The 23,749-nt window shown below is 37.7% G+C and overlaps 1 protein-coding gene across 1 annotated transcript in view; it reads right to left on the bottom strand.

The window, feature by feature from the left end:
• Nucleotides 1-23,749, bottom strand: part of tanc1b (tetratricopeptide repeat, ankyrin repeat and coiled-coil containing 1b) — a 184,503-nt gene that overhangs the window by 60,374 nt on the left and 100,380 nt on the right. The window contains exons 7-8 of the mRNA XM_084420453.1: nt 22,956-23,216; nt 4,055-4,174 (exon numbers count right to left, since the gene is read on the bottom strand). Coding sequence (XP_084276579.1) covers nt 4,055-4,174; nt 22,956-23,216 — 381 coding nt within the window. The remainder of the gene's footprint in view (nt 1-4,054; nt 4,175-22,955; nt 23,217-23,749) is intronic.

Genomic DNA, 23,749 nt, shown 5'->3' with positions numbered 1-23,749 from the left:
TATATGTAAGCACGTCATCACTAGTGTTGCTTTCGTCAACGAACCTTTATCACGTGACGGAAACGAGACGAGACGCAACGTAAATGCTGGTCATGTGACGATGACTATAATTAAATGTATAATGCGATATTGTTGACGAATAAAAACGAGACTAAATGTGGTTTACAAAATAAAAACTATGCTAAAATGTCTCTTCTTTTTCGTTGACCAAAACGAGACGAGGCGAAATGTTCTAACGTTATTTCGTCTCGTTTAGTCGCGTTGTGAGAAAAACGTATAAACGACATTTGGAAAAACTTTCATTACAAAGAAAACGGAATGTGTTTTGGACACATGGTCATTTCCTTTTTATCAGCAACCAATCGTGAAAGTAAAAGGGCTGAATGCGCAATCTCATTGGCTGATGATAAATCTTTAAAAGCCCGTTTTCTCAAAATGACTTTTCTCTCATTCTCCAAGTCCGAAATCTCCACTTCAGTGGCACCGATATACACCAGACTTTCCAGCAGGGCTCTGAACCGGTTCAAGGAACGAAAACGAAAACCGGAAACGAACGAAATTTGAACAGGAACAAAAACGAAACCGAAAACAAAATCAATTTTAATCGTTCTGAACAGAAACGTTTATTTAAAATGACTATAAACCGGTTAATAACGTTATTTTATCGTTCTCTTTAATATTTTAATTTGCCATTGACCAATCATAAATTTAGTAGTTCAGAATTGTGACGTTGACGATTTGTACAAACTTGCAATTGCACTACCGGTAACGCAAGTCAGCGTAGAGCGCGCATTTTCATGCCTCAAGTACATTCTTTCCCCACTGAGGTCTTCAATGAATGCACAGGTATTGGAGGACATTCTTTTCGTACGTTTAAACAAGCAGTACGGACTTTAAGCTCAAAAAGTTTATGGATTTCGTATAAGTGCTAGCAACTATCGCACATTTTTTTCTATAGTCTTTCAGGTAGCCAAAAACAGGACAGGTAAATGTTTTCTTTATAGACTTTTAATGCTTTGTATTAAAAATAGTAGAAAATTTGTTGTAGTTTTACAATGTTATTGCATTAAGTGATCGTGCTTCGCAGAATGAAATTGTTTATGTGATGCAGTGTTGCGCAGTGTTTGCTTTGAAATTAGCAGTTGACGGTGCATTAAAAGAGCAATGATTGTCCAGTTTATATAATTTTTATATCATGTAATTTCTAAAACAATTCGTGTTGCAAAAAAAATAAAAATAATAATAATAATAATAGGTACAAATAATTGTATCACTCTTCAGAAAAGAATTAGCCATAAGAGTGCCAATTTCGATTGTCTAACGGTCCAGTAAAACAGGTCAATATTTTTCCAGCTGTTTATGCTTTGTAATTAATACAGGTATTTCTGTTGTGGTTTTAACAATGTTATGAAATAAATGTTCAAGTTTAATTATCATGTGTTATCTTATTTTTGAGTGAAAATTAGTCTTATTTATACATATTTGTTTAAAGTATAGGCTAAATTAAAATAACGTTATTAACCGGTATTTTATCTAATCAAACCGGTTTCGGAACGGTAATGTTTAACGAGGAACGCAAAAACGGAAACGTTAAAATATCGATTCTGCTCGGAGTGAACCGATTGATTTTTTTTTTCGTTTTTAAGCCCTGCTTTCCAGTCTTGTACCTAGTTATATTATGAAGACATTTACAGAGGGATATGTAAATATATTATTCCTAGCCTGATTTATATAACATTTCATTCCCAAAAACATGGCGAATTTTTTTTTTTTTTAAGGCTATTGACAGTATATTCTGATTTACAGGATAACAAAAGTAGATATCCATAAATCTCTCTGTAATTTTTTCCCCATCTAATATATGAACACAATGAAAAAATCATTTTTAACCTGGCTTTATCCAATACTCAGTTTTTTTTTATATGCAAATTAGCGCATATTTAATTAGATATTGCCTAATTTGCATATTTAAACATTAAATTACAAAAAACTTGTAATACATTTTTTTCACATCTTAATGTAGGTAATCAACTGAGAAGGTTTCATGGTGATATCTGCTAGTTAAACATTTTACCCTATTCACCTGTAGTGTCTCGCCTTAAATAGAATTGCATTACTAAAAAGAGACTAAAATACAATTTTCATTGACTAAAACTAGACTAAATGTCATCAGTTTTCGTCAACTAAAACTAGACGAAAATAGTCATGGATAATTCTGACTAAAAAGAAGACTAAAATGCTGAAACTTGACTAGTACGAACGTGACTAAAACTAATAAAAACTAAAATGACAGCCTGACACAAAGACTAGACTAAAACTAAAAATTAAAACAGGCCGCCAAAAGCAACACTAGTCATCACTGCATTTCAGATGAAATTGAGTCTTCTTGGAATCCAACACCTGCACGAAAACACTCTCAGCCCTCACACACCTGACACTGTACATGGCCTGGAGAAACTGGACTAAAAATCACTCGAGGTGAATCCTGCACCGATCACAGCTGATGAATCTCTGCCATTGGCTGATTGAATCTCATTATTCATTTGAACATTCAACAAGGTCAGAATAGCAGCTCAACACTGACACACACGCAGCAGCTCCTGCAGAAACACACATTAGCTCGACCCTCGGGGTACACAGGCGTTTATATATAAGAGAAAGAGACAAACAGACGGACTGAGAGGAAAAACACATGTATTTAACGATGTTCTCTTGCATTATTAATGGACTTAACTATTTGAAACACTTCTTTTCGCCACAGGAAGTGTATGGAGAGCGTTTCCTTATTCACATTCAAATCCTGAGTGGGTAAACGGGTCTATACGGAAATGTCTCAATCTAAACATTATTTAAGCTAAACACAAAAAAAACTAATCAAAAGAGCACACAACTGTTTCAGACTGTACAAGGGTGAATATCTCCAATCCGGTCAAGAACATGTTTGGGCCAAATTTTATTTCACAATGAATAAATAAATAAATAAACAAACAAACAAACACACATCGATTTTTGATCGAATTAAAACCATCGTTATATCGACCGTAGCAATGCTTTAGATTAATTAACTGCATGAAGGCACTGAGTTGTGTAATGCACGGAAGATATTATGAATAAACATAAGATATTATGTATATTACATTATGCTTTTTAACAATATTGTTCATTAAAACCTTATGAATACTTTCTTTTGATACTTTATTTGAACCAATTATTATTGTCTCATTGTCATTATATATGTATTTTTAAGTCATTTTAAAAGCTATTGTTTACTTAGGTCTATTTTTATTACCACATTTTTACTGATTACTCGATTAATCGTCAAAATAATCGACCGATTACTCAATTATCCAAATAATCGTTAGTGACAGCCATACTAGCTAGTATACCTCAATCCATGCGTTTTTGAACTGCTAATTTAAAACATGATCAAAACAGTAATCTACATTTTAATTACAAAAGTTATATCGGAATCAAATAATTATTCATAACAATTTAAACTATTTATAAAGTGCATCGTTTAAAAAAAAAAAACACCTTTCTTTAAATCAGCATAAAGGCAGAAAAACTAATCATGATCTATAAATATATACTGAAAATGTGAAAATTATGACAGAAAAAAACCCTAATTATCCTAAAAATGGGCTTAATTTTTTTAATGCTACGCTTTTTTTCCATAACACTTTACAATAAGGTTTCAATTATTAACATTAGTTAATGTATTAACTAACATGGACTAACCATGAGCAACACATTTGATACTAGATTTTTTTTATATTTATTAACATTAGTTAATAAAAATACAGCTCTTCGTTGCTCTTAGTTCACAGTGCATTACCTAATGTTAACAAATACAAAATTTAGATTTTAATAATGCATTAGTAAATGTTGAAATGAACATAAAGATGAATAAATGCTGTAGAAGTGCAGCTCATTATTAGTTCATGTTAACTAATGAAACCTTATTGTAAAGTGTTGATTTTGGTGTTGAGTTTCATGACATTCTTAACGAAGTAAAGAGAAAAACCAAGCACACATGATGGGATTGTGACTGTACCTTTGTCGTGTGTAGCTCTGCCCCCGGTGTTGTGCCAGGGCAGGCGGATGGACGTGCGCAGGGGGGTGTTTCGCTGTTCATCAAGATAGCTCAGATCCTCCAGCTTAGTGGAGCTTGTTGCTGAAAAACAAGAGAATTGCACAAATCAAAAGGTTTTCAAAGAACGTTTAGATGCAGACCAATACACTGATAATAACTTCCACAAATCAGCTCATTGAATTAACCCGTTGTCCCGGTTTACATGCCATCCGATATCCCGGCAAATGCAAGACTTTATTAATAAATCAGGTTATTCCACCGTAGTGACATCAAACCCTAACCGCTCGTGTATCTGTCTCTGAGTATTTCATGTGTCATGTCAGTCGTGATGGAGACTCAAATCCCCTCTCTCCTGCAGTTACAGATGCAATATTCTGACTGTACCACTTCTGCATGAGATGAGAACACATTTTCGATCATTTCTCGAGTCGGAGTTTGCGAGATATATGTCCTCCTCCCTCACTGTGAAACACTCGCTCTGTCTGGATGCACTTAAATCCGCAGTAAGGACACTTTCCTGTCACGTATCACTCATGACCACTTCAACAAGCCGACGGAAGACGGGTTAATGCGTTTACAAGCCGGCGAAATCTGGGAGATCTGGCTGTGTTGATCGGTTTGTGCTTAAGTTATTTATGACCTTACTCTGATGAAGGAAAACGGGTTAATGCATTTACATGACCACGTGCATTGTCGGCTTATTAAGCATAATCGGGTTAAGGACGTGCATGTAAAACACGCTCACTGGAGGAAAAGATTTAGACAAACTGACGGCTTAAAGGTCGCTGGGTTAAAGGTCGCTGACCGCAGCATTGGCAATGACCTGTCTGACATAAACGAGGAACTGTGCAGAGAGAAAGATGACATCATCCTGAATGCAAATCACGAGCAGCGACTATAATAGACACTGTAAAGAATGAATGGGCGAACAGAACCAGGTCACTGAGCAAACACACACACACACACACACACATAGACAGACTAAACAATCAGAGTCATAATCCATTTAAAAGAATTGTTCTGAAAAAGAGAGACAACTCAATGCAAAAGTTAAATTGTGCAATATTTCACGTTCTTCAAACGTGTGAAAGAAACGTGTTATTTCAGTGTACGGCCTCTAATGTGCATCCATGCATCCCCGTCTGAAACTAAAGCACCAGCAACCTGTTTGCTCTGAGACTACTTTCCACCGAAGCGCTCGGTACTCACAGACTGAGGTGCATGCGGACTCGTTCTTCAGGCACAGACAGACGCAGCCCCGCAAACCTCTGTTTCTCTCTCTCTCTCTCTCTCTCTCTCTCTCCTCAGGACACCTCCATGTTCACACACACCGCATTCAACTGGTGAACGGCTTCACTGCATCCCTCAACGCATCCACAAAGCATCAGAGAAAAATCCCTGCCGCAGCTCTCCGCTCCGCAATCCAAATGAAAACCGGAGAGGGATGAAACAGAGGAGGTCTCTCTCTCTCTCTCTCTTTCTATCTATCTCTATCTCTCCTACAGAGCGGCTGATTGCAGTTTGAAGCGGGCAGCCGGGGGAGAAATAATCTATGATCCTCCTGAAGAAAGAGAAAGAAAGCTAATAAAACAGGCGGAGAACTGAATGAAGAGAGGAGGGAGCCGTCATTGAGGAGACGGGTGACGGAGGGAGGTGGGATGCTGGAGGTGTGGAGACAGTGAGAATCAGCTGCGCCCCTTTAAACAGCCTCGCTCATAACAAAAATGATTCTGTGGTCAATAGTACAAAAAAAAAAATGTGAAATGAAAATTTCAACCTGCATAAACAAGTTTTTAATTCTATATTAGTACTCAATTTAAGCTTTGAGTAGAAATGAAAGTGTAAATATCAACATTATAAAATTAAGTAAAACCCACTCTACTTTCTGATACTGGTGTTTCCATCATGCGCTTAATAATAAGGTTGCATTGTTCACTGTTTTCCAGCAGTATTTACACTGTTTATCATTGCTTTTGTTGTTAGGTTTAGTAACTTAATGTTTTGTGACATCTGGAGCTCACAAATGTCCATTGAATATTACTGTTATTGTGTACTGTGGACCATTACTGTTATTATGTGTTTTCTACATAATATCTACTGTATTGTTTAAATAGATGTTCTAAGTTACTTGAAACAGAGTATTGCAAAGTAAACTTCAACTAAGTAGAAATTACTCAACAAACTTTAACTGGCCAGATTAAAGTTACTTATTTTCTTTGTTAATTTTACTTAAAGGTGCACTGTGTAATTTTTAGCAGCATCTAGTGGTGAGGCTGCGAATTGCAACCAACAGAAGTTACGGTGGCCGACCGTAGAATTTCTTTGCAATTGTTTGTGAAATTTACTAGCAATTTCTGAGTAAATCCTACACCACATTTTTTTTCAGTGTAGTTTAAAGGGAAGAAGATGATTGTCAAGGTGTTCTCAGTGGTTGCTAGGCAGTTGCTTGAGTGTTCTATCAGGTTGCTAAGGTGTTGCTAGGGTGTTAGAGAATAGGTTGGGAGAGAATCGTTAGGCAGTCACCAAGATGTACCAGGGTGTTCTGGCTGGTATATGGTGAATAATGGGCTCATGAATATTAATTATCTCACATTACTAGGTAATGTCCCTAGACTGTCCAGTCATGTCACCTAATTGAAATTCTCGAGTCAAGAGGTTTACAACGTACGGTTCATAAACTGATGCAATGCAGATGTGCCTGAGGTGTGCAGTCTTGCATGCTCTTCACTGTTTTGGCATTGAGATGCTTAAAAGAGTAGTTCACTTTCAAATAAAAAGTTCCTGATAATTTACTCACCCCCATGTCATCCAAGATGTCTATGTCTTTCTTTCTTCAGTCGAAAAGAAATTAAGGTTTTTGAGGAAAACATTCCAAGATTTTTCTCCAAATGGACTTCAATGGCAACTAACGGTTTGAAGGTCCAGATGTCCGTCTCAATGCAGCTTCAAAGTCTCGACACGATCCCAGCCGAGAAATAAGGGTCTTATCTAGCGAAATGATTGGTCATTTTCTATATATAAAAAAAAGTTATATACTTTTTAACCACAAATGCCCGTCTTGTACCATCTCTGAGATGCGCCACGCATTACGTCATCACGTTGGAAAGGTCACGCGCTACGTAGTCGGAGGTACCGACCCAGTGTTTACAAGTTTTGAGTAGGAGGACCGTTCAAAGTTATTGTATGTTGAATGACACATATTTATATGTACATGTTTTTGTGTCAGTTTATTGTTTAAAATGGTCCTTACGTGTGCATATCCTGGATGGATATCAGAGATGGTACAAGACGGGCATTTGTGGTTAAAAAGTATATAACTTTTTTTTATATATATAGAAAATGACCAATCATAAGACCCTTATTTCTCGGCTGGGATCGTGTTGAGCCTTTGAAGCTGCATTGAGACGGACCTTCAAACCATTAGTTGCCACTGAAGTCCATTTGGAGAAAAATGTTTTCCTCAAAAACCTTCATTTCTTTTTGACTGAAGAAAGAAAGACATGGACATCTTGGATGACATGGGGGAGAGTAAATTATCAGGACATTTTTATTTGAAAGTGAACTAATCCTTTAAGACCTACATCTGAGCATATTCTCTCATTAACATTTTAATAATAATATGTATAAAAATACATTAAATCTATCTATCTATCTATCTATCTATCTATCTATCTATCTAGATTATTTGATAAAAGAAATGTGGATGGGTGGATGGATGGATGGATGGATGGATGGATGGATGGATGGATGGATGGATGGATGGATGGATGGATGGATGGATGGATGGATGGATGGATGGATGGATGGATGGATGGATGGATGGATGGATGGATGGATGGATGGATGGATGGATGGATGGATGGATGGATGGATGGATGGATGGATGGATGGATGGATGGATGGATGGATGGATGGATGGATTTGTAAATCTTGAAACAAGTTTTGTCAAGGTAACATTAACCTTTAGTAAGTAAAAACTTTTCTTTTATATAGTTTATGAAAATCACAGTTACATGAATTTCTTTGACTTCAATGTTAATGTATTTCCTTACATTAAAATTCAAAGTTTAGAACCTTAAATTCAAATTAAAGGTGAGCACAACCCTTATAGGTGCTAAAACTATAGCAAAGTATAGCAGAACTGTGCTTTTACCATGAGCCAAGGGAGTTACAGGAGACTAGTACTCTACATATTTTAATATCTGCTGACAGGGACGTGGGCGAAAAAAAAGTCCCTCTGCTACGGCATTTCATTTACACAGAACCAAAGACTGATTCTTAAACTTACTTAAAAACTTCACCACTATTCTTTCACTCCCGCACAAGCCCTGCTGTTGCCTTTAAAAATGTAAATCTAGTTTACACTGTGACTGCACTGGTCAAGGCACCTCCGCAATTTCTGATGCACAACAGGAGAATGCGTATGGATAACCCATCTGTGTTTTAAAACCTGAACGTTTTTGCATCTGCATGTGTGTGTGTGTGTGTGTACTTGGGCTCCAATAAAAATGGCTGATAAACAGTGAATCATTCCACAGTGGCAGAGCTAAACCTCGCTGAGAGAGAAATCTAATCAGACCAGCTTTAGCAGAAGACTGGCCCGTGACCAGCTCCACAGATTACACCCGATTCCCCCGCAGACAGACCAGTAATCTGCTGTACCCTTGTTTACTGAAAGGAGCCCATTGATAAATATGCATATCCCAGATGATGTCATCACTTGAATAATCATCAGGTCAAACAAGTGGGCCCTTTGAGCCGGGTGCTGTTCATGCATCTCGGAGTGATGTTGATTAACACGCTTGATTCATGTTCATAAGTCGAGTCTGTTGAGACACAGGGTCAGACCGCACCATCGGGGATGAAGTTAATCGATCTTGAAGAAACAACAACACTAAGTCAGACCCTCAGGACTCGGTGTTGTTACAGCATTAATGAGTGATGTTAACAAACAAACAACACACGGGGTTAAGGTTTGGCTGGTTAGTATTGGCTTTAGCTCAGTAACTACAACAATATTTACTGTGTATTCTGACTATTTGCAAGCAATATATAAATCACAAATTCATTTACATTTATGCATTAGGTATACTTTCATTATTAGGTATACTTATATATATCTAATCAGCCTATCACATGGCATCAACTCAATGCATTTAGGCGTGTAGACATGATCAAGACGATCTGCTGAAGTTCAAACCGAGCATCAGAATGGGGAAGAAATGTGATTTAAGTGACTTTGAACGTGTCATGGTTGTTGCTGCCAGACGGGCTGGTCTGAGTATCTACTGGGATTTTCACTCATAACCATCTCTAGGGTTTACAGAGACTGATCTGAAAAAGAGAAAATATCCATTGAGTGGCAGCTCTGTGGGAGAAAATGCCTTGTTGATGCCGGAGGTCAGAGGAGAATGACCAGACTGGTTAAAGCTGACAGAAAGGCAACAGTAACTCAAATAAGCACTTGTTAGAACAAGAAAAGAGCATCTCTGAACGAACAACACGTCAAACCTTGAAGCAGAGTGACTACAGCAGCAGAAGAACCGGAAACTGAGGCTTCAATTCACACAGGCTCACCAAACCTGGACAATAGAAGACTGGAAAAACGTTGCCTGGTCTGACGAGTGTCGATTTCTGCTGCGACATTCAGATGATCGGGTCAGAATTTGGCGTAAACAAGCATGGATCCATCCTGCCTTATATCAGAAGTTCAGGCTGCTGCTGGTGTAGGGGTGTGTTATGTATTTTCTTGGCACACTTTGAGTATTGTTGCTGATCATGTCCAGCTCTTTATGACCACAGTGTATCATCTTCTGATGGCAACTTCCAATAGGATAACACGGCATGTCACAAAGCTTGAATCATCTCAAACTGGTTTCTTGAACATGACAGTGAGTTCACTAAACTCAAACGGCCTCCACAGTCACCAGATCTCAGTCCAGTAGAGCAGCTTTGGGGATGTGGAGGAACAGGAGATTCACATCATGGATGTTCAGCTGACAAATCTGCAGCAACCGTGTGATGCGATCATGTCCATATGGACCAAAATCTCTGAGGAATGTTTCCAGTGCCTTGTTGAATCTATGCCAAAGAATTAAGGCAGTTCTGAAGGCTAAAGGGGGTCCAACCTAGTATATATATATATATATATATATATATATATATGTGTGTGGATAAAATAACCAGAATAGACCTGTACCGCATCAGAAATAGAAAGCGTCAACGTGCAACAAGTCGCAATACAAGCTTATGATTATAATAGGAGTAAATCTAGTTCTGATGCATGCCTAGTTCTGCAACACAAAAATTCATAAATCTTCTACAAATTATAGCCAAATGTGATGAACAGTGAAGATGGTGACGGTCATGCAACTAAACATCTTTAAGAGCACAAAAACAGAGAGAGATGGGAAAGCATGTGGTGACACTAAATATGACAAGATGAACGTGAAATGCAACTTTCGCTTAAAACAAACCATGAAATTAGATACATGGAGTTCTTCATAAAAACCACCATGACAGGTTATGAAGTATGTTTTTCAGAGGAGATGGGGAGGCAACAAATAGTAATATTATAAAATAATAAGTGCCACATTCATGCTGCCAACAAAAATATCAGTACGGTTGAATCTCTTTAAAACACGTCAGGGGCAGAATTCAAAAGAAAAAAAACATATTTTGTGTAAAAAAACAAACACACAAAGTCTATTTTAGAGCCATTAGGCTTTTTATTTTTGCCATAAACAACAAAATTATTAGTTTGATTGAAATAATGTTTACGGATAGATGGACAGACAGAGATAGATAGATAGATAGATAGATAGATAGATAGATAGATAGATAGATAGATAGATAGATAGATAGATAGATAGATAGATAGATAGATAGATAGATAGATAGATAGATAGATAGATAGATAGATAGATAGATAGATGTGTTGAAAAAAGGCTGAATAAATAAGAGATAAATAATTTATGTTTTCTGGTGAATCTAAAACTGAAAAAGCAGCGGTTCAGTCGAGCTGAACAGAAGCGGCCACAGCTGAAGACACCAGTGATTCCAGATGCACTGTCACCAGAGTGAGCGCTCTGTTCTGGATCCACCAGCTGTCAGGAAAAAGACAAGCCACAAACAATGTAAATGTGCATGGCACGTGTCATTTCCTGGGACAGCAGCCACAGCCACAGAGTGAGACATTTACCAACCCAACCTCTCGAGTCCACAAAACACCACACAAGTGATCCGTGCAGAAGACTGGCCACCTGTACATGTGACGCACTGAGAGCTCACTCTGAGGCTTGAGCAGCGTTCTGGCCTGAAGAGAGAACAGGGTTTAAAAAAAAGTTTCTTAATTTGAATTCAATTTGAGCTGAGCTGTATCGAGCTGTTCTGTGATTTGAATGAGTTTAAATGACAGTCAATTTAGTCTATAATAATGCATTTCATATATATATAATGAAGAAGAATAGAGGGCAAAACCTGAACGTGAATGATAGGGGAATGTTGAACACTAAGAAGAAGGATAGTGACCAAACAACACAGAACTGCAGAGAAAGTGTCAGCAAACCTCAATACTCACCCTGAAGACCAAAACTGACTACAGAAAACTTCACAGAGCTAACATCAATTAAAAGAGCTTCAATGGCTAAAAAAATGAAACACTAAAATGTGAAAAAGATGGTGTTATGATCATAAAACCTGTACAGTTGAAGCACTAAGATGAACTTAATCTTCCTCCCTGATTAGCTTAATCCCCTGACTTGAATATCATGTACAGGGGTCGGACAATGAAACTGAAGCACTGGCCGATAAAGTGTTATATATGCGCTGTCTAACCAATATTCACTGATTTTACATTCCATCAGTAAGAGAAGAGTGTGAAGGTTGAATCAGCAGAGCAATAGCACAGCTGTACATGACATATTGCAATCAACACAACATAATGGGAGACATATCAAGAGTTCAGAAGAGGACAAATTGTTGGTGCGCATCTCACTGGCTCACCTGTGACCAGTCTTTGTGGTGTATCAAAAGCTTTGGTATCCAGTGTAAATGTTGACACACCACCGCCGAAGTCGAACCAACAAGAGTAACTGTCGACGCAAGAGGAAGCTGTCTGAAAGGGATGTCCAGGTACCGACCCGAATGACCGTTCGTAAAGACCCGCCCCCTTTAGTTACTGTTGCTATGTCCGACAAGCTACACTGCTCTCACGTCACACACCATGTTCTCACACAGTGAAAAATACATCGTGGAGGAGAGAGGACACTGACAACACACTGACACACAGGACAGACCAGGTTACTTTTGATATGAAACAAAGTCTCACCTTTCAAATTTGGTCATTTTTTAAAAGAACTTTAAACAATAAGTACCGTTTTGTGGCTCTTTAATGTGTCTGACAAATCGCTCAGTTAAAGCTGCTCGTGAACCGATCATCTCTTCCTTCTAGTTCATTTATAGCATCAAATAAACATGAATGAACATAAGAAGGAATGTTGTTTCATAAGAAGACGTCAGTAAACTTGTACAAAAATGGCAGATTCGGAGGATGGCGGATTATGATTGGTCAGATCGCCTGTCAATCAAACTCCCTACGAAGGGTCAATAGAGAGCCTAAGTCCCTCCCCTCCGCTTCCGGCTCATGGGACCTTATTTCGGAAACGATATGTATGGTAGTCAATGGCGAGAGACAACTTATCTTTTTATTCCGTCTGAACTGTGCCCTGAATTACACACATGATGTTTGTCAATTTAAAAGATAATTATGAAAGTCAAGAAAGTCGCAGTTTGTCATAAAACAGAAGAGTAACATTTAGTTTTATGGGAAAATCGCTCAATGAACTACATCTCTCGTCATCACCCGGGAAGCGAAACAACGAGCAAGATCCGTTGCTCGTATGTGTGCAGTCTGGTACAAAACACTCGTGCATGACGGCGTGACGTTACGATTATAACGTAAGACTATAGGAAAAAATGACAGACGTTAGCTTCAGTAAAGTTAGCTTCATTCATTGAGAGAAAAGGTATGACGTCACATGTGCGCCTTTTGGGTTTGTAGTCTTTGTAATTACGTATTTTCACAGTCTTATACCTCAACAGTTTTACATCAAACTGCGACTTTCTTGACTTTAAAACGTATCTTTTAAATTGACAAACATCATATGTGTAATTCAGGGCACAATTCAAACGAGATCAAAATATTTGTGGTCTCTCGCCATTGACTATCATACAATATATTTCCGAAATAAGGTCCCGTGGTGGTCCACCAGGAAGGGGAGGGACTTAGGCTCTCTATTGTATCCACACAAAACAAAACAAAAACAAAAAAACATAAAACCACAGCTGCCCAACTCACTGCAGAATTAAATGTGCACCTTGACTCTCCTGTTTCCACCAACAGGGTTCCCAACACCTCGGTTAACTTCAAATTCAAGGACCTTTCAAGGACTTTCCAGTTCCAATACCCTCAAATTCAAGGACTTAATGTGGGGACACATTTCAAGTGAGAGCATTGTGTTACCTTGTAAGATACATTGTTACAGTTTTGTGCGCGTGAACGCCATGCCAACGTACAACACAAAGTACCTCACGCGGGAAACACTTAACATAATGCGTAAATGCGTGTAACTAACGTAGGCAAAATCAAAACTCAAGCAAGCTAGGAGGGACCGGAGGGAATAATATGGAATTTTTTTACAGCAAATTCTTGCACAAACTAAATTCAAGCACTTTCAAGGACCTGCATCTATGTATGTATCTATTCAAAAACTTTCCAGGGCCTTGAAATCTTTTTTTCATATTCACAAACTTTCAAGGATTTCAAGGACCCGTGGGAACCCTGCACCAAAAGTCTTCGTCCGGAGCCGGGCTGCTATAGCCAAACTTTCGGTCTCTCGTGCCAATGCGAAATGTTGGTTTCATTGGTGCCAACAGTGCAAATCTTGGGCTGTGGACAATGTGAAACATGTATTGTCTCGGATGAGTCCACCTTCACTGTCTCTCTCCTACATCTGTGTGAGTTACGGTGTGGAGAAGCACAAAGAGGCGTAACACCCGGACTGATATTGCCCAGAGTGAAGCACGACGGTGGATCAGTGATGGTTTGGGCTGCAATATCATGGCATTGATACCGTGGCACTGCCAAGGACTACCCAACAGTTCCGGTGGGCCAAGTGCACCGAACGGTTTAAACAATGTACCCTGAAGGACGTGCCTTGTTTTAGCATGATAATGCACCAATACGCACAGCAAGACTTGTGACAGAATGGTTTGATGAACATGAAACCATTACCACCCCGATTTAGAAACATCGATTCATTCTCCCATTTCAAATTGCAACTCAAAACACATCTCACTTGATGTCAATTGCTCTGCCTCTTTCTGCTGTTTTTAATGTTGTTCTATTCTTTATTTTTTGCTGCTTATAAATGTCTCATGTATCCCTGTACGGTGTCCTTGAGTGCAGAGAAAGGCGCCTTGAAATAAAATGTATTATTATTATTATTATGAAAGTGAAGTACAGCTACCAGATCTAAATATATTTTTAGGCCACTTTTGAGGAGAAAGTGAGAAACCGGTTCCTCCACCAGCATCACATAGTGACCCGGACACTGTTCTGGAAGAGGAATGGCTTAAAATCCCTCTAACCACCGTGAAGAACTAGTATCTGTAATTCCCGAGATGAATTGATGCTGTATTGGCCGCAAAAGGAGGCCCTACATCATACTAATAAATTATTGAGCTCTAAAACCAGGTGTTTCAGTTTTATTGTCCAAATCCTGCATGTATGCATGTATGTATGTGTGTGTGTAAATATATACAGTACCAGTCAAAAGTTTGGAAACATTACTATTTTTAATGGTTTTGAAAGAAGTCTCTTATGCTCATCAAGCCTGCAGTTAAAAAAAAAAAAAAAAAAAAACAGTAATATTATGAAATATTATTACAATTTAAAATAATGGTTCTCTTTTTTAATATACTTTAAAATGTAATTTATTTTTGTGATGCAAAGCTGAATTTTCATCAGCAAGTGCTCCAGTCTTTGGTGTCTTATGATCCTTCAGAAATCATTCTAATATGCTGATTTATGATCAATGTTGGAAACAGTTGTGCTGCTTAATATTTTTTTTATAACCTGAGATACTTTTTTCAGGATTATTTGATGAATAAAAAGTCAAAAAGAACTGTATTTATTTAGAATAGAAATCTTTTGTAACAATATACACTACCGTTCAAAAGTTTGGGAACAATAACAATTTTTTTTATAGTACTTTTTATAAGAAATTAGTACTTTAATTCAACAAGGATGCGTTAAATTGATAAAAGGTGATGGTAACGATTTATATTGCTAGTTTTATATATATACCAAAGACTGGAGTACTTGCTAATGAAAATTCAGCTTTGCATCACAAAAATAAATTACATTTTAAAGTATATTAAAAAAGAGAACCATTATTTTAAATTGTAATAATATTTCATAATATTACTGTTGTTTTTTGTTTTGTTGTTGTTTTTTTTTAACTGCAGGCTTGATGAGCATAAGAGACTTCTTTCAAAAACATTAAAAATAGTAATGTTTCCAAACTTTTGACTGGTACTGTACATATATATATATAAAATGAATCATTTTCATTTTATATTATTATAAATATATACATAGATAAAAAATTATGTTGTGAGGTTGTATGGCAATTTGTCATGAGAGTGCTGAAAAAATAAGTCTAATCAGTAGATTTGATTGTCAATTATGTTGGATTAATGAAGTCCTCTGCTGTGACTGTGTTGAACTTCTTTTAATTGTGATTCAGTAAATTCTTCTTCCTGTCCTTTCAATTATAACTCCTATTCAACATCCAGTGCGACATGACCAATTCAATTCAATCCAATTCAATTCCCCACTGATGAACTGAACAGGGGCCAGTTCTTAAAAATTGTGAATAGTGGCCGGCCCCCATGTGTGCAGAACCATCTGGACTGATGGATTAAAGATGCTCTAAAGTTTCTGGACTGATGCCTCTGCACAGCAGATGAAATCTTAAGCATGCGCTTCTGCCGAGTCTCCGAAGACCACAGAGCAAATAAGAAGAACGGCAGAATTTCTTCTCTCGCCGAAACACCATCTGCCTCGGTCTCTTCATCTTCTGAGGAAGAGAGAGTGTAAAAGCGAAAGAGAGGGAATGACGTAGGCATCGATGCTTCCTAACTGCTGCCTCATATCAGTACAAGTCCTGCGAGGAGCGACAGAGGGTTTGATATGTAAAAACACTCGCAAACCCTCCACTTCTGCACTGATTCAACCAAACAGCCCTGATATATTATTACACAGCACTTACTTTTCACTACTCAAAGTTCGGCCTTCAAGAAGCACTTCACCAAAAAACACAAAAGAAGACATTTTAGATGCTCTCTGGAGCTTGACAGACTTACTATCATCTTAAATCAGAGGTTTAAAATACATTTTTAAACCACTTTTAATATTCAGTTTGGCTGCACTGACACTATCAGATGAGAACTTGTGGACACTGAATAACGACACCATCTTCTTTATTTACTACTGTGAAGTTGCTTTGATTCCTGACGAGCTTATGGGAGGCACTTCCGGTTTGGGGAACTTCCACTGAAAAAGGCTGAAACGAATCATTTCAGATCATAAGGTTGCTCTACAAATAAAGCTGATCCGTCAGCTGTCAGTTTTCCTTCATGATTTATTTGAGAATAACATGAGAATAACGTTTACTTGGTATTTTAACGTGACATGTTATAACAAGAGTATCTATGGCAAGAGCTCTTTTCAGTCGCTGCTTTCTTTTCCTCATGATTATTTAATTTTTCCTTTTGCATTCCCCTGTAATAAGGACAACATGTACTGCACATTTGTGGTCTGTTCTCCCATTTAATTTATGATATATGCCATTAATAATTCACTGGAATGCACGAAGAATCTCTCGTTATTCTCCTCAAATCCTCACGTCTCTTTCCAGGTTTGTTTTCACAGGTAAATGCAATTTATTATCTGTCAAAATGACTGAAATCACTTTGAAATAGTATCACGCAATGCTGAAGTAAATATATATTTTTTTTTTATTAAGGCAACGTATGTTACATAACACAGATTACCACAGTGATCTTTAACCGTCTGATTTTGCTGTGGAAAGATTCACGCTTTTGGGGTTATTTGGTCTGTTGAAAGTGCCTTGTTGATGCTTTTACACTTTTAAATGTCCCTTTAATGCTCAATGGTTGAAGGATGAGTAGAATAATTAAATGTCATTGTACACAGTTTAAAAATATATATTATTGCATCCATAGAGCTAGTCTTTCACTGATTGTTTACAGCTTAACGGAAGTTACACCCATAACGTGGGGCGTAGGAATAATGTGGATAAAGCGCAGTAGAAATAAATGAGACTTGACTTGACCATCATCTGTCATGCGTGATCAACGTAAAGAGTCTTCAAATCTTCCTTCAGCACTATTTTTTATTTATTTAAGAACACGCATGCTATCCCGTCTGCCGCCTCTCGTCTGTATTTCAGACGGTGAGCACACTTGGCGTGCAGAAGGTGAGGAGAGATGTTCTGCAGACGTGTCCTGCTGTGCCATAATACAATTATAGATTTATGTCCGTTATTTTTGGAGGCTCACGGTCATTAAGAGGGCGATCGAACAGACCTACCAGCAAGAACAACACAGACCTGGCTTTGGTCTGACTGCATGTGTGCAGGTTTGTTTGCGGGGATGCGTATGGCAGCATGTCCAGCTGTCGCGTGCTCATGCCGTAAACGACACTTTGTTTTTCATTTTCCACATTTTAAATAGCAAATCAGCTTAATTAGCTTGAGCTCTTTGCTTTTTTGATTCTAATTAAACTCACGTAGTGCCGACAGTTGGTGTGTGTACTCACTGTTTAAGCTTATTAGTGCTGTTTGCAAAGACAAGAATATCATAATCAATATTACAATTTTTTTAAACACCTGATGTTAGATATTAAACGTGGACGTGTCCCACACACAACCATAAAATGCACTGGGGAATTTGGGGTTTGCTGTTCTTTTGCACCTTCTATTGATCAAAGAATCCTGAAAAAATATCCCCACAAAAATATAAAGCAGCACAACTGTTCGCAAATCGACATATCAGAATGATTTCTGAAGGATCATGTGACACTGAAGACTGGAGTAATGATGCTGAAAATTCAGCTTTGAATCACAGGAGTAAATTACATTTTACCATATATTCACACAAAAAAATCAGTTATTTTAGATTATAATAATATTTCACAATATTACTGTTTTTATTGTATTTTTGAGCATATAAATGCAGGCTTGGTGAACAAAAAAGACTTCTTTCACAAACTTTAAAATTAAAATGTGTGTATCCTGACATTTTTTTAGCTTTATGACAACTTTTGACCTGAATATTGATGTATATGCTCAGAGACATCACCATAACAAACAAACAACAGATCTTCAATTAAACATTAATTCATTCCAATGGACAGTTTTGGAAAGAATCTCAGAATTGAATCCAACTCTTAATATTGTTTCGTCTATTGAAGTTTAAATTATAGACTCTAAAACTTGTTTCTTCTATTGAAGTTTAAATTACAGACACTAAAACTCATTCTTAAGCCATAAACAAACTCCACACAGATACACTGCAAGTGCACAAACCTGCTGAACATACTTAACATGCATTATTGCATTACTGTAATGGTACTCAAGGGGGAGATGCAAACCAGATGTGCTATTATTAAGGCAACTAGCTATAAACTATTAGTGTTGACAGGTAATAAATGTTGACAGCTTAATTAACTTGCTAGATACTCTTCAAATGTTTGCAGAAATGGCAGCAGAAGCAGAATTAACGCTGATGTCCACTACACTTCCCCTTGTGGCAAAGCTGAGAATCCAAATCTTATATTACTTGATGCATTATTGTTTTGCATTCTGAAATATTTTGCGTTAAGCATGCGCTGTCACACTTGTGAGTCATGTGACAAGGAATAAATCGTGAGACTGATCTAATTACACTGTCTTTACGAAGAGAATGGCCAAATAAAACATCACATTTAAATCATATTCACAAAGTTGCTCATTTTTATATCATATTACAAATATATTGGGAATATCTTCTATTGGGAATATCAATATATCGCCTAGCTCCACATTACAGAGAGTTTTGCACACACTCAAAAATCAAGTTCTTTGTTGTGCGGCTCTTACGTTCTCGCCTGTAAGATGAAAAGTCATATGTGGAAAGAAAAAAATAATAATCAGCCGAAGCAGCAGAGCCATCGTGGATTGACATGAGCGAGATTTGTGACTCATTCTAATATGCGAGCGGTTAAAATGGGGTCTTTGTTTTCTGTGAGAGAGAGAGAGAGAGAGAGAGAGAGAGAGTGTGTGTGTTCAGTGTGGTCTTAATGAGCTGTCCAGTAAATGGATCGGTTGCCTGGACACAAATGAAGTTCGGTCTCAGAAATTAAACGGAATGATTATTCAGTGAGGTTGAGAATCCCAGACAGACATGACTAAAGCAGCATCTCCACTGACGGCACCGTTTACTCCAGAACACTTAAAGGGACAGATCACACACACACACACACACACACACACACACACACACACACACAAAACAAACTCTTCGGTCATCATTTATTCACCATAATGCCGTTCCAAACTTTATGCTGTCAAGATCCATAAAGGACAAAAATATACTGTACAGACCAATAATTAAAATATAGTGCGAATGCAATGCACTTCCTGTTTGAACGGCCAGTAAAAGCTTAGCTCTAGTGCCACAGTCCATTATGACATTATATATATATATATATATATATATATATATATATATATATATATATATATGAAGACTTCAGATGCAAAAGCCTCTAAGTGTCATCTAAAATTTTCTTCTAAAATTAGCATTTTTATCAAGCTCGTATATTTAGGTTCAGTAATTTCACTTAAATGACAATTAATAGGTCATTTTCATTGCCATTAAAGTGAAATAACTGAACATAAACATACAAGCTTGATAAAAATGATGGCACTTAGAGGCTTTTGCATCTGAAGTCTTCATATATATATATATGTGTGTGTGTGTGTGTGTGTGTGTGTGTGTGTGTGTGTGTGTGTGTGTGTGTGTGTGCCTCCCCTGTGCCGACCATAACGTATCACATACAGTTCTGAAAAACACAGCCCTACAAGACGACATCTACAGATTCACAATTAAAGCTCGTCTTCAGGTACTACCAACAAAGTCCAACTTAGCAACACGGTTTCCATCTGCACATGAGCCGTTTTGCCTACAACATCACAGCCGGCAAAGAGAGACGATCGCGCACATCCTTAATGGCTGTTCTGCCTACAAAGGATTATACATCGCGCGCCATGACCGTATTGTTGCACTCTTAGTGAAGGAGCTCAGAGATAATGTCAACCTTACCACAATCCATTGTAACGAAGACAGACTGGTTCTCCCCCTCACACGAACAGTGCGCTACATTGGAAACTGCCATAAATCACTTACCAAATACACCTGACATAGTTGTAATTAATGAACACATCAAAGCCGTTATTTCTAATAATAGAAATTGGTTGCTCTTTTGATGCTTATATGGACACCTGCTATGCTTCAGAACTGTTGAAATATCAACCATGGTACAATGTCTTCAATAACTTTGGCTACTCCTGTAAAGTTATTGCCCTCATTTTTGGTAGTTTAGGCCATGTGCACAAGTTGTGTGTAAGAGGCCTGCAGATTTGCGGACTACATAAGAACAAGGCCACAAAACTGACAAGATATTGCTCTGTATCAGCAGTAATTGGTAGCCTCTACATATGGAGGCGTAGGTGCCACCTTTACCCTTAATGTGCATAATGGACTGAGATATTAGCTGCTGTTGTACACCTTTCTGCCAAATTTGGATTATGCCATGATATATGCTTATCTTTTAATTCAAATAAAGAATTTATGTGTGTGTGTGGACTTTAAGTAACCGGTTAACCGATTCTTACAGCATTTAGAAAAAAAAAATTACTGAAAGATGGTTTTCGAATGTCTGCATTCTGCTGATAGAACATAAAAATACTCTGTCAATGTTTAATCTACACGGAATCAATGCTGAGTACCTCTGGAAATGATCTAATGATTTATTCACTGGCTGAATCATTCCGAGAGGTTCTTGACTCGCTCAAAATGTTGTGTTGCATTTAAGGCTTAAATCAATATGACAACATGTAGTTAAAGATACATATTCAGAGGGCAGATTTGATGGTAATAAGTAAATAATTAAATAAAACTCCGCTACCAAAGCATTTCAAATGATTTGTTATTTGTTTTGAATACAATAATTGTTAATTGAGTCATTACAGTATTAGAATCATTAAGCAGAATGTAAATTGGAACCTGAAGCATAAAATTCCTTGGCTCCATTCCGTAGATGGTGTGTGTGTGTGTGTGTGTGTGTGTGTGTGTGGTAACAACACATCGGCAGCTGTGAAAGTAGTGAGGTTACAGATCTATCAAACGCTCAGTAAAGATTAATGCTTTATTCGCTGAGGCCAAACAGGGTGTGAAATGAGTAAAAGCAAGCAGGTGTACAAAATGTAGATTTGAACATACACACACACACACACACACACACACACACACACACACACACACACACACACACACACACACACACACACACACACACACACACACACACACACACAACTGCCTAAAGAAAACATACTCTAACCTTGACAACTGCACATGCTTTATGATGCCAACCCTTTTTTTATTGTTTCACGTCGACTCGCTCATTTTAATGACTGGCTTTTATGAGAAGTGTTTCTGCACCTTATCTCGCACAACATACACACACATCAAAATATACCAAAACCAAACACACACATTCATCTCTCTCACCAACACCTGCTTCTGCAGACATCAAAACATCAGCGTTCGTGGCCAGCATTGGGTTCTGAGAGAACTACAAGCCTCATGGATCATCCAAACACATAAAACCAAGACAAATCATAGTCATGAAACATCTCCAGGCCACATAAGAAAGATTTTTTCACTAATAACAAAAATAGTATAGTAGTGCAAAGTACATACACTTCCTATAATAAACAAGCTTTAAAAAAATATGTAGTATTTGTATGTATTACAGCGCTGATGCATCTAACGGTCCTTTTCACTTCGATAAATGTTCCTGGTTTTATTGTGTATGATTCATTAGTGCACATTATTCCAAAGAAAAAGAAAATTATTCAGAATATTTTATTAAAATGTAACTTTTAATTCTCCTATTAAAAATGGTTGTGAATGGTGTATCATGTTGACTTTATATGATAAATATACAATATATTTTTATCAAGTTGCACCAATGAAAATGCTTTGCATCATTTTTTTGTGAGAAGTATTTTTTGTGAGAAACGTGCTTTATTGTCATGAAAATAATGTCCCAATGCAATATTTAATGTTCAAAAATGTCTTATTTCTTTCTCTTGATTTCGGTGTGAAATGCAACATGTTTTCGCGAGATTCACCCAACTGACAGAGAAGTGGGAAAGATCACATGATCAGTCGGACCAGCCTGAGGAATGTGGATCTGATGCTAAAGACAGAAGCCAGCCAACACTCACACACACACACACGCAACAGCTGCCCGACGTATCTGCTTCCTCAAGGAGCAACAGGAGAAAGAATGTGTGTCCTGATAATGTGCTCTCTCACAATCTCCTAAAGTGGTGGCAATGTCTTCCCATGAGTCTTCACTTCCCTTCATTCCAGCAGTCATGCGTCAGTCATCACCTCAGGAATCACAGGAATTACAATCAGCTGCTGTTTTGATCTCTCTTACCTGCGACTGAGTTGGGCCGAGGCATCATCAGACTGGACGAGTTTTGTGTGGGATAGTGGACGGGTCCCTCGGAAGTCTTCTTAGCCACGGAGACTGTCCCGGACGTTGACGCTTCTTCCTCGGCCACCGGAGAGCACGTGTCTGCCCGTGTGGCCGTCTGTGCCAGCACATGCTGAGCGCTGATCCTCAAACTGCCCTCTTTACCCCACTCCAGACTGGAGCCGCTGCGGTCGTCATTCTCTGAGGAGCTGGTGATGGTGGCTGGACGAGACAAACAGAGACGAGAATCACATTTCATTCTGATTCATTCATTGAAACTGAAACCGAAACCAAGTAAATACAGGGCCAGTATCGCCGGTATCGATACCAATATCAATACTGATACCAATACTTTTAATTTTAAAAGCATGCACTTGAACTTAATTTATTAATGTAATTTCCTGAGATAGAGCAGTGTGTCATGATTTATAAGGTGAATGCATCATTAATATGCTAAATTATTATTTATTTATTTATAAATGGACCATGTACAATTTTTAACATAAATGTTTCCACATTTCATGCATTGAACTGGATTTTGCCAAAGGCTAATTTTCATCCGAATCTGAAATCTGAATATATTTTCATGACCACTAAAATATTTTGTGATTTGTGCTCTCAACTCGCCTGTAATTAGTCAGTGACTTTTTTACCAAACTACCCTAATTATAGTAAATGCACTATTGTACACTAGCCTACCGTTCAACATTTTTTTTTTTTTCATTCTCTTCTGCATTTATTTGGTAAAAAATACA

The sequence above is a fragment of the Rutilus rutilus genome, assembly GCF_951802725.1.
Source record: "Rutilus rutilus genome assembly, chromosome: 10".
NCBI lineage: Eukaryota > Metazoa > Chordata > Actinopteri > Cypriniformes > Leuciscidae > Rutilus > Rutilus rutilus.
The sequence above is the reverse complement of the archived record's forward strand: the minus strand, read 5'-3'. Positions and strand labels throughout refer to the sequence as shown.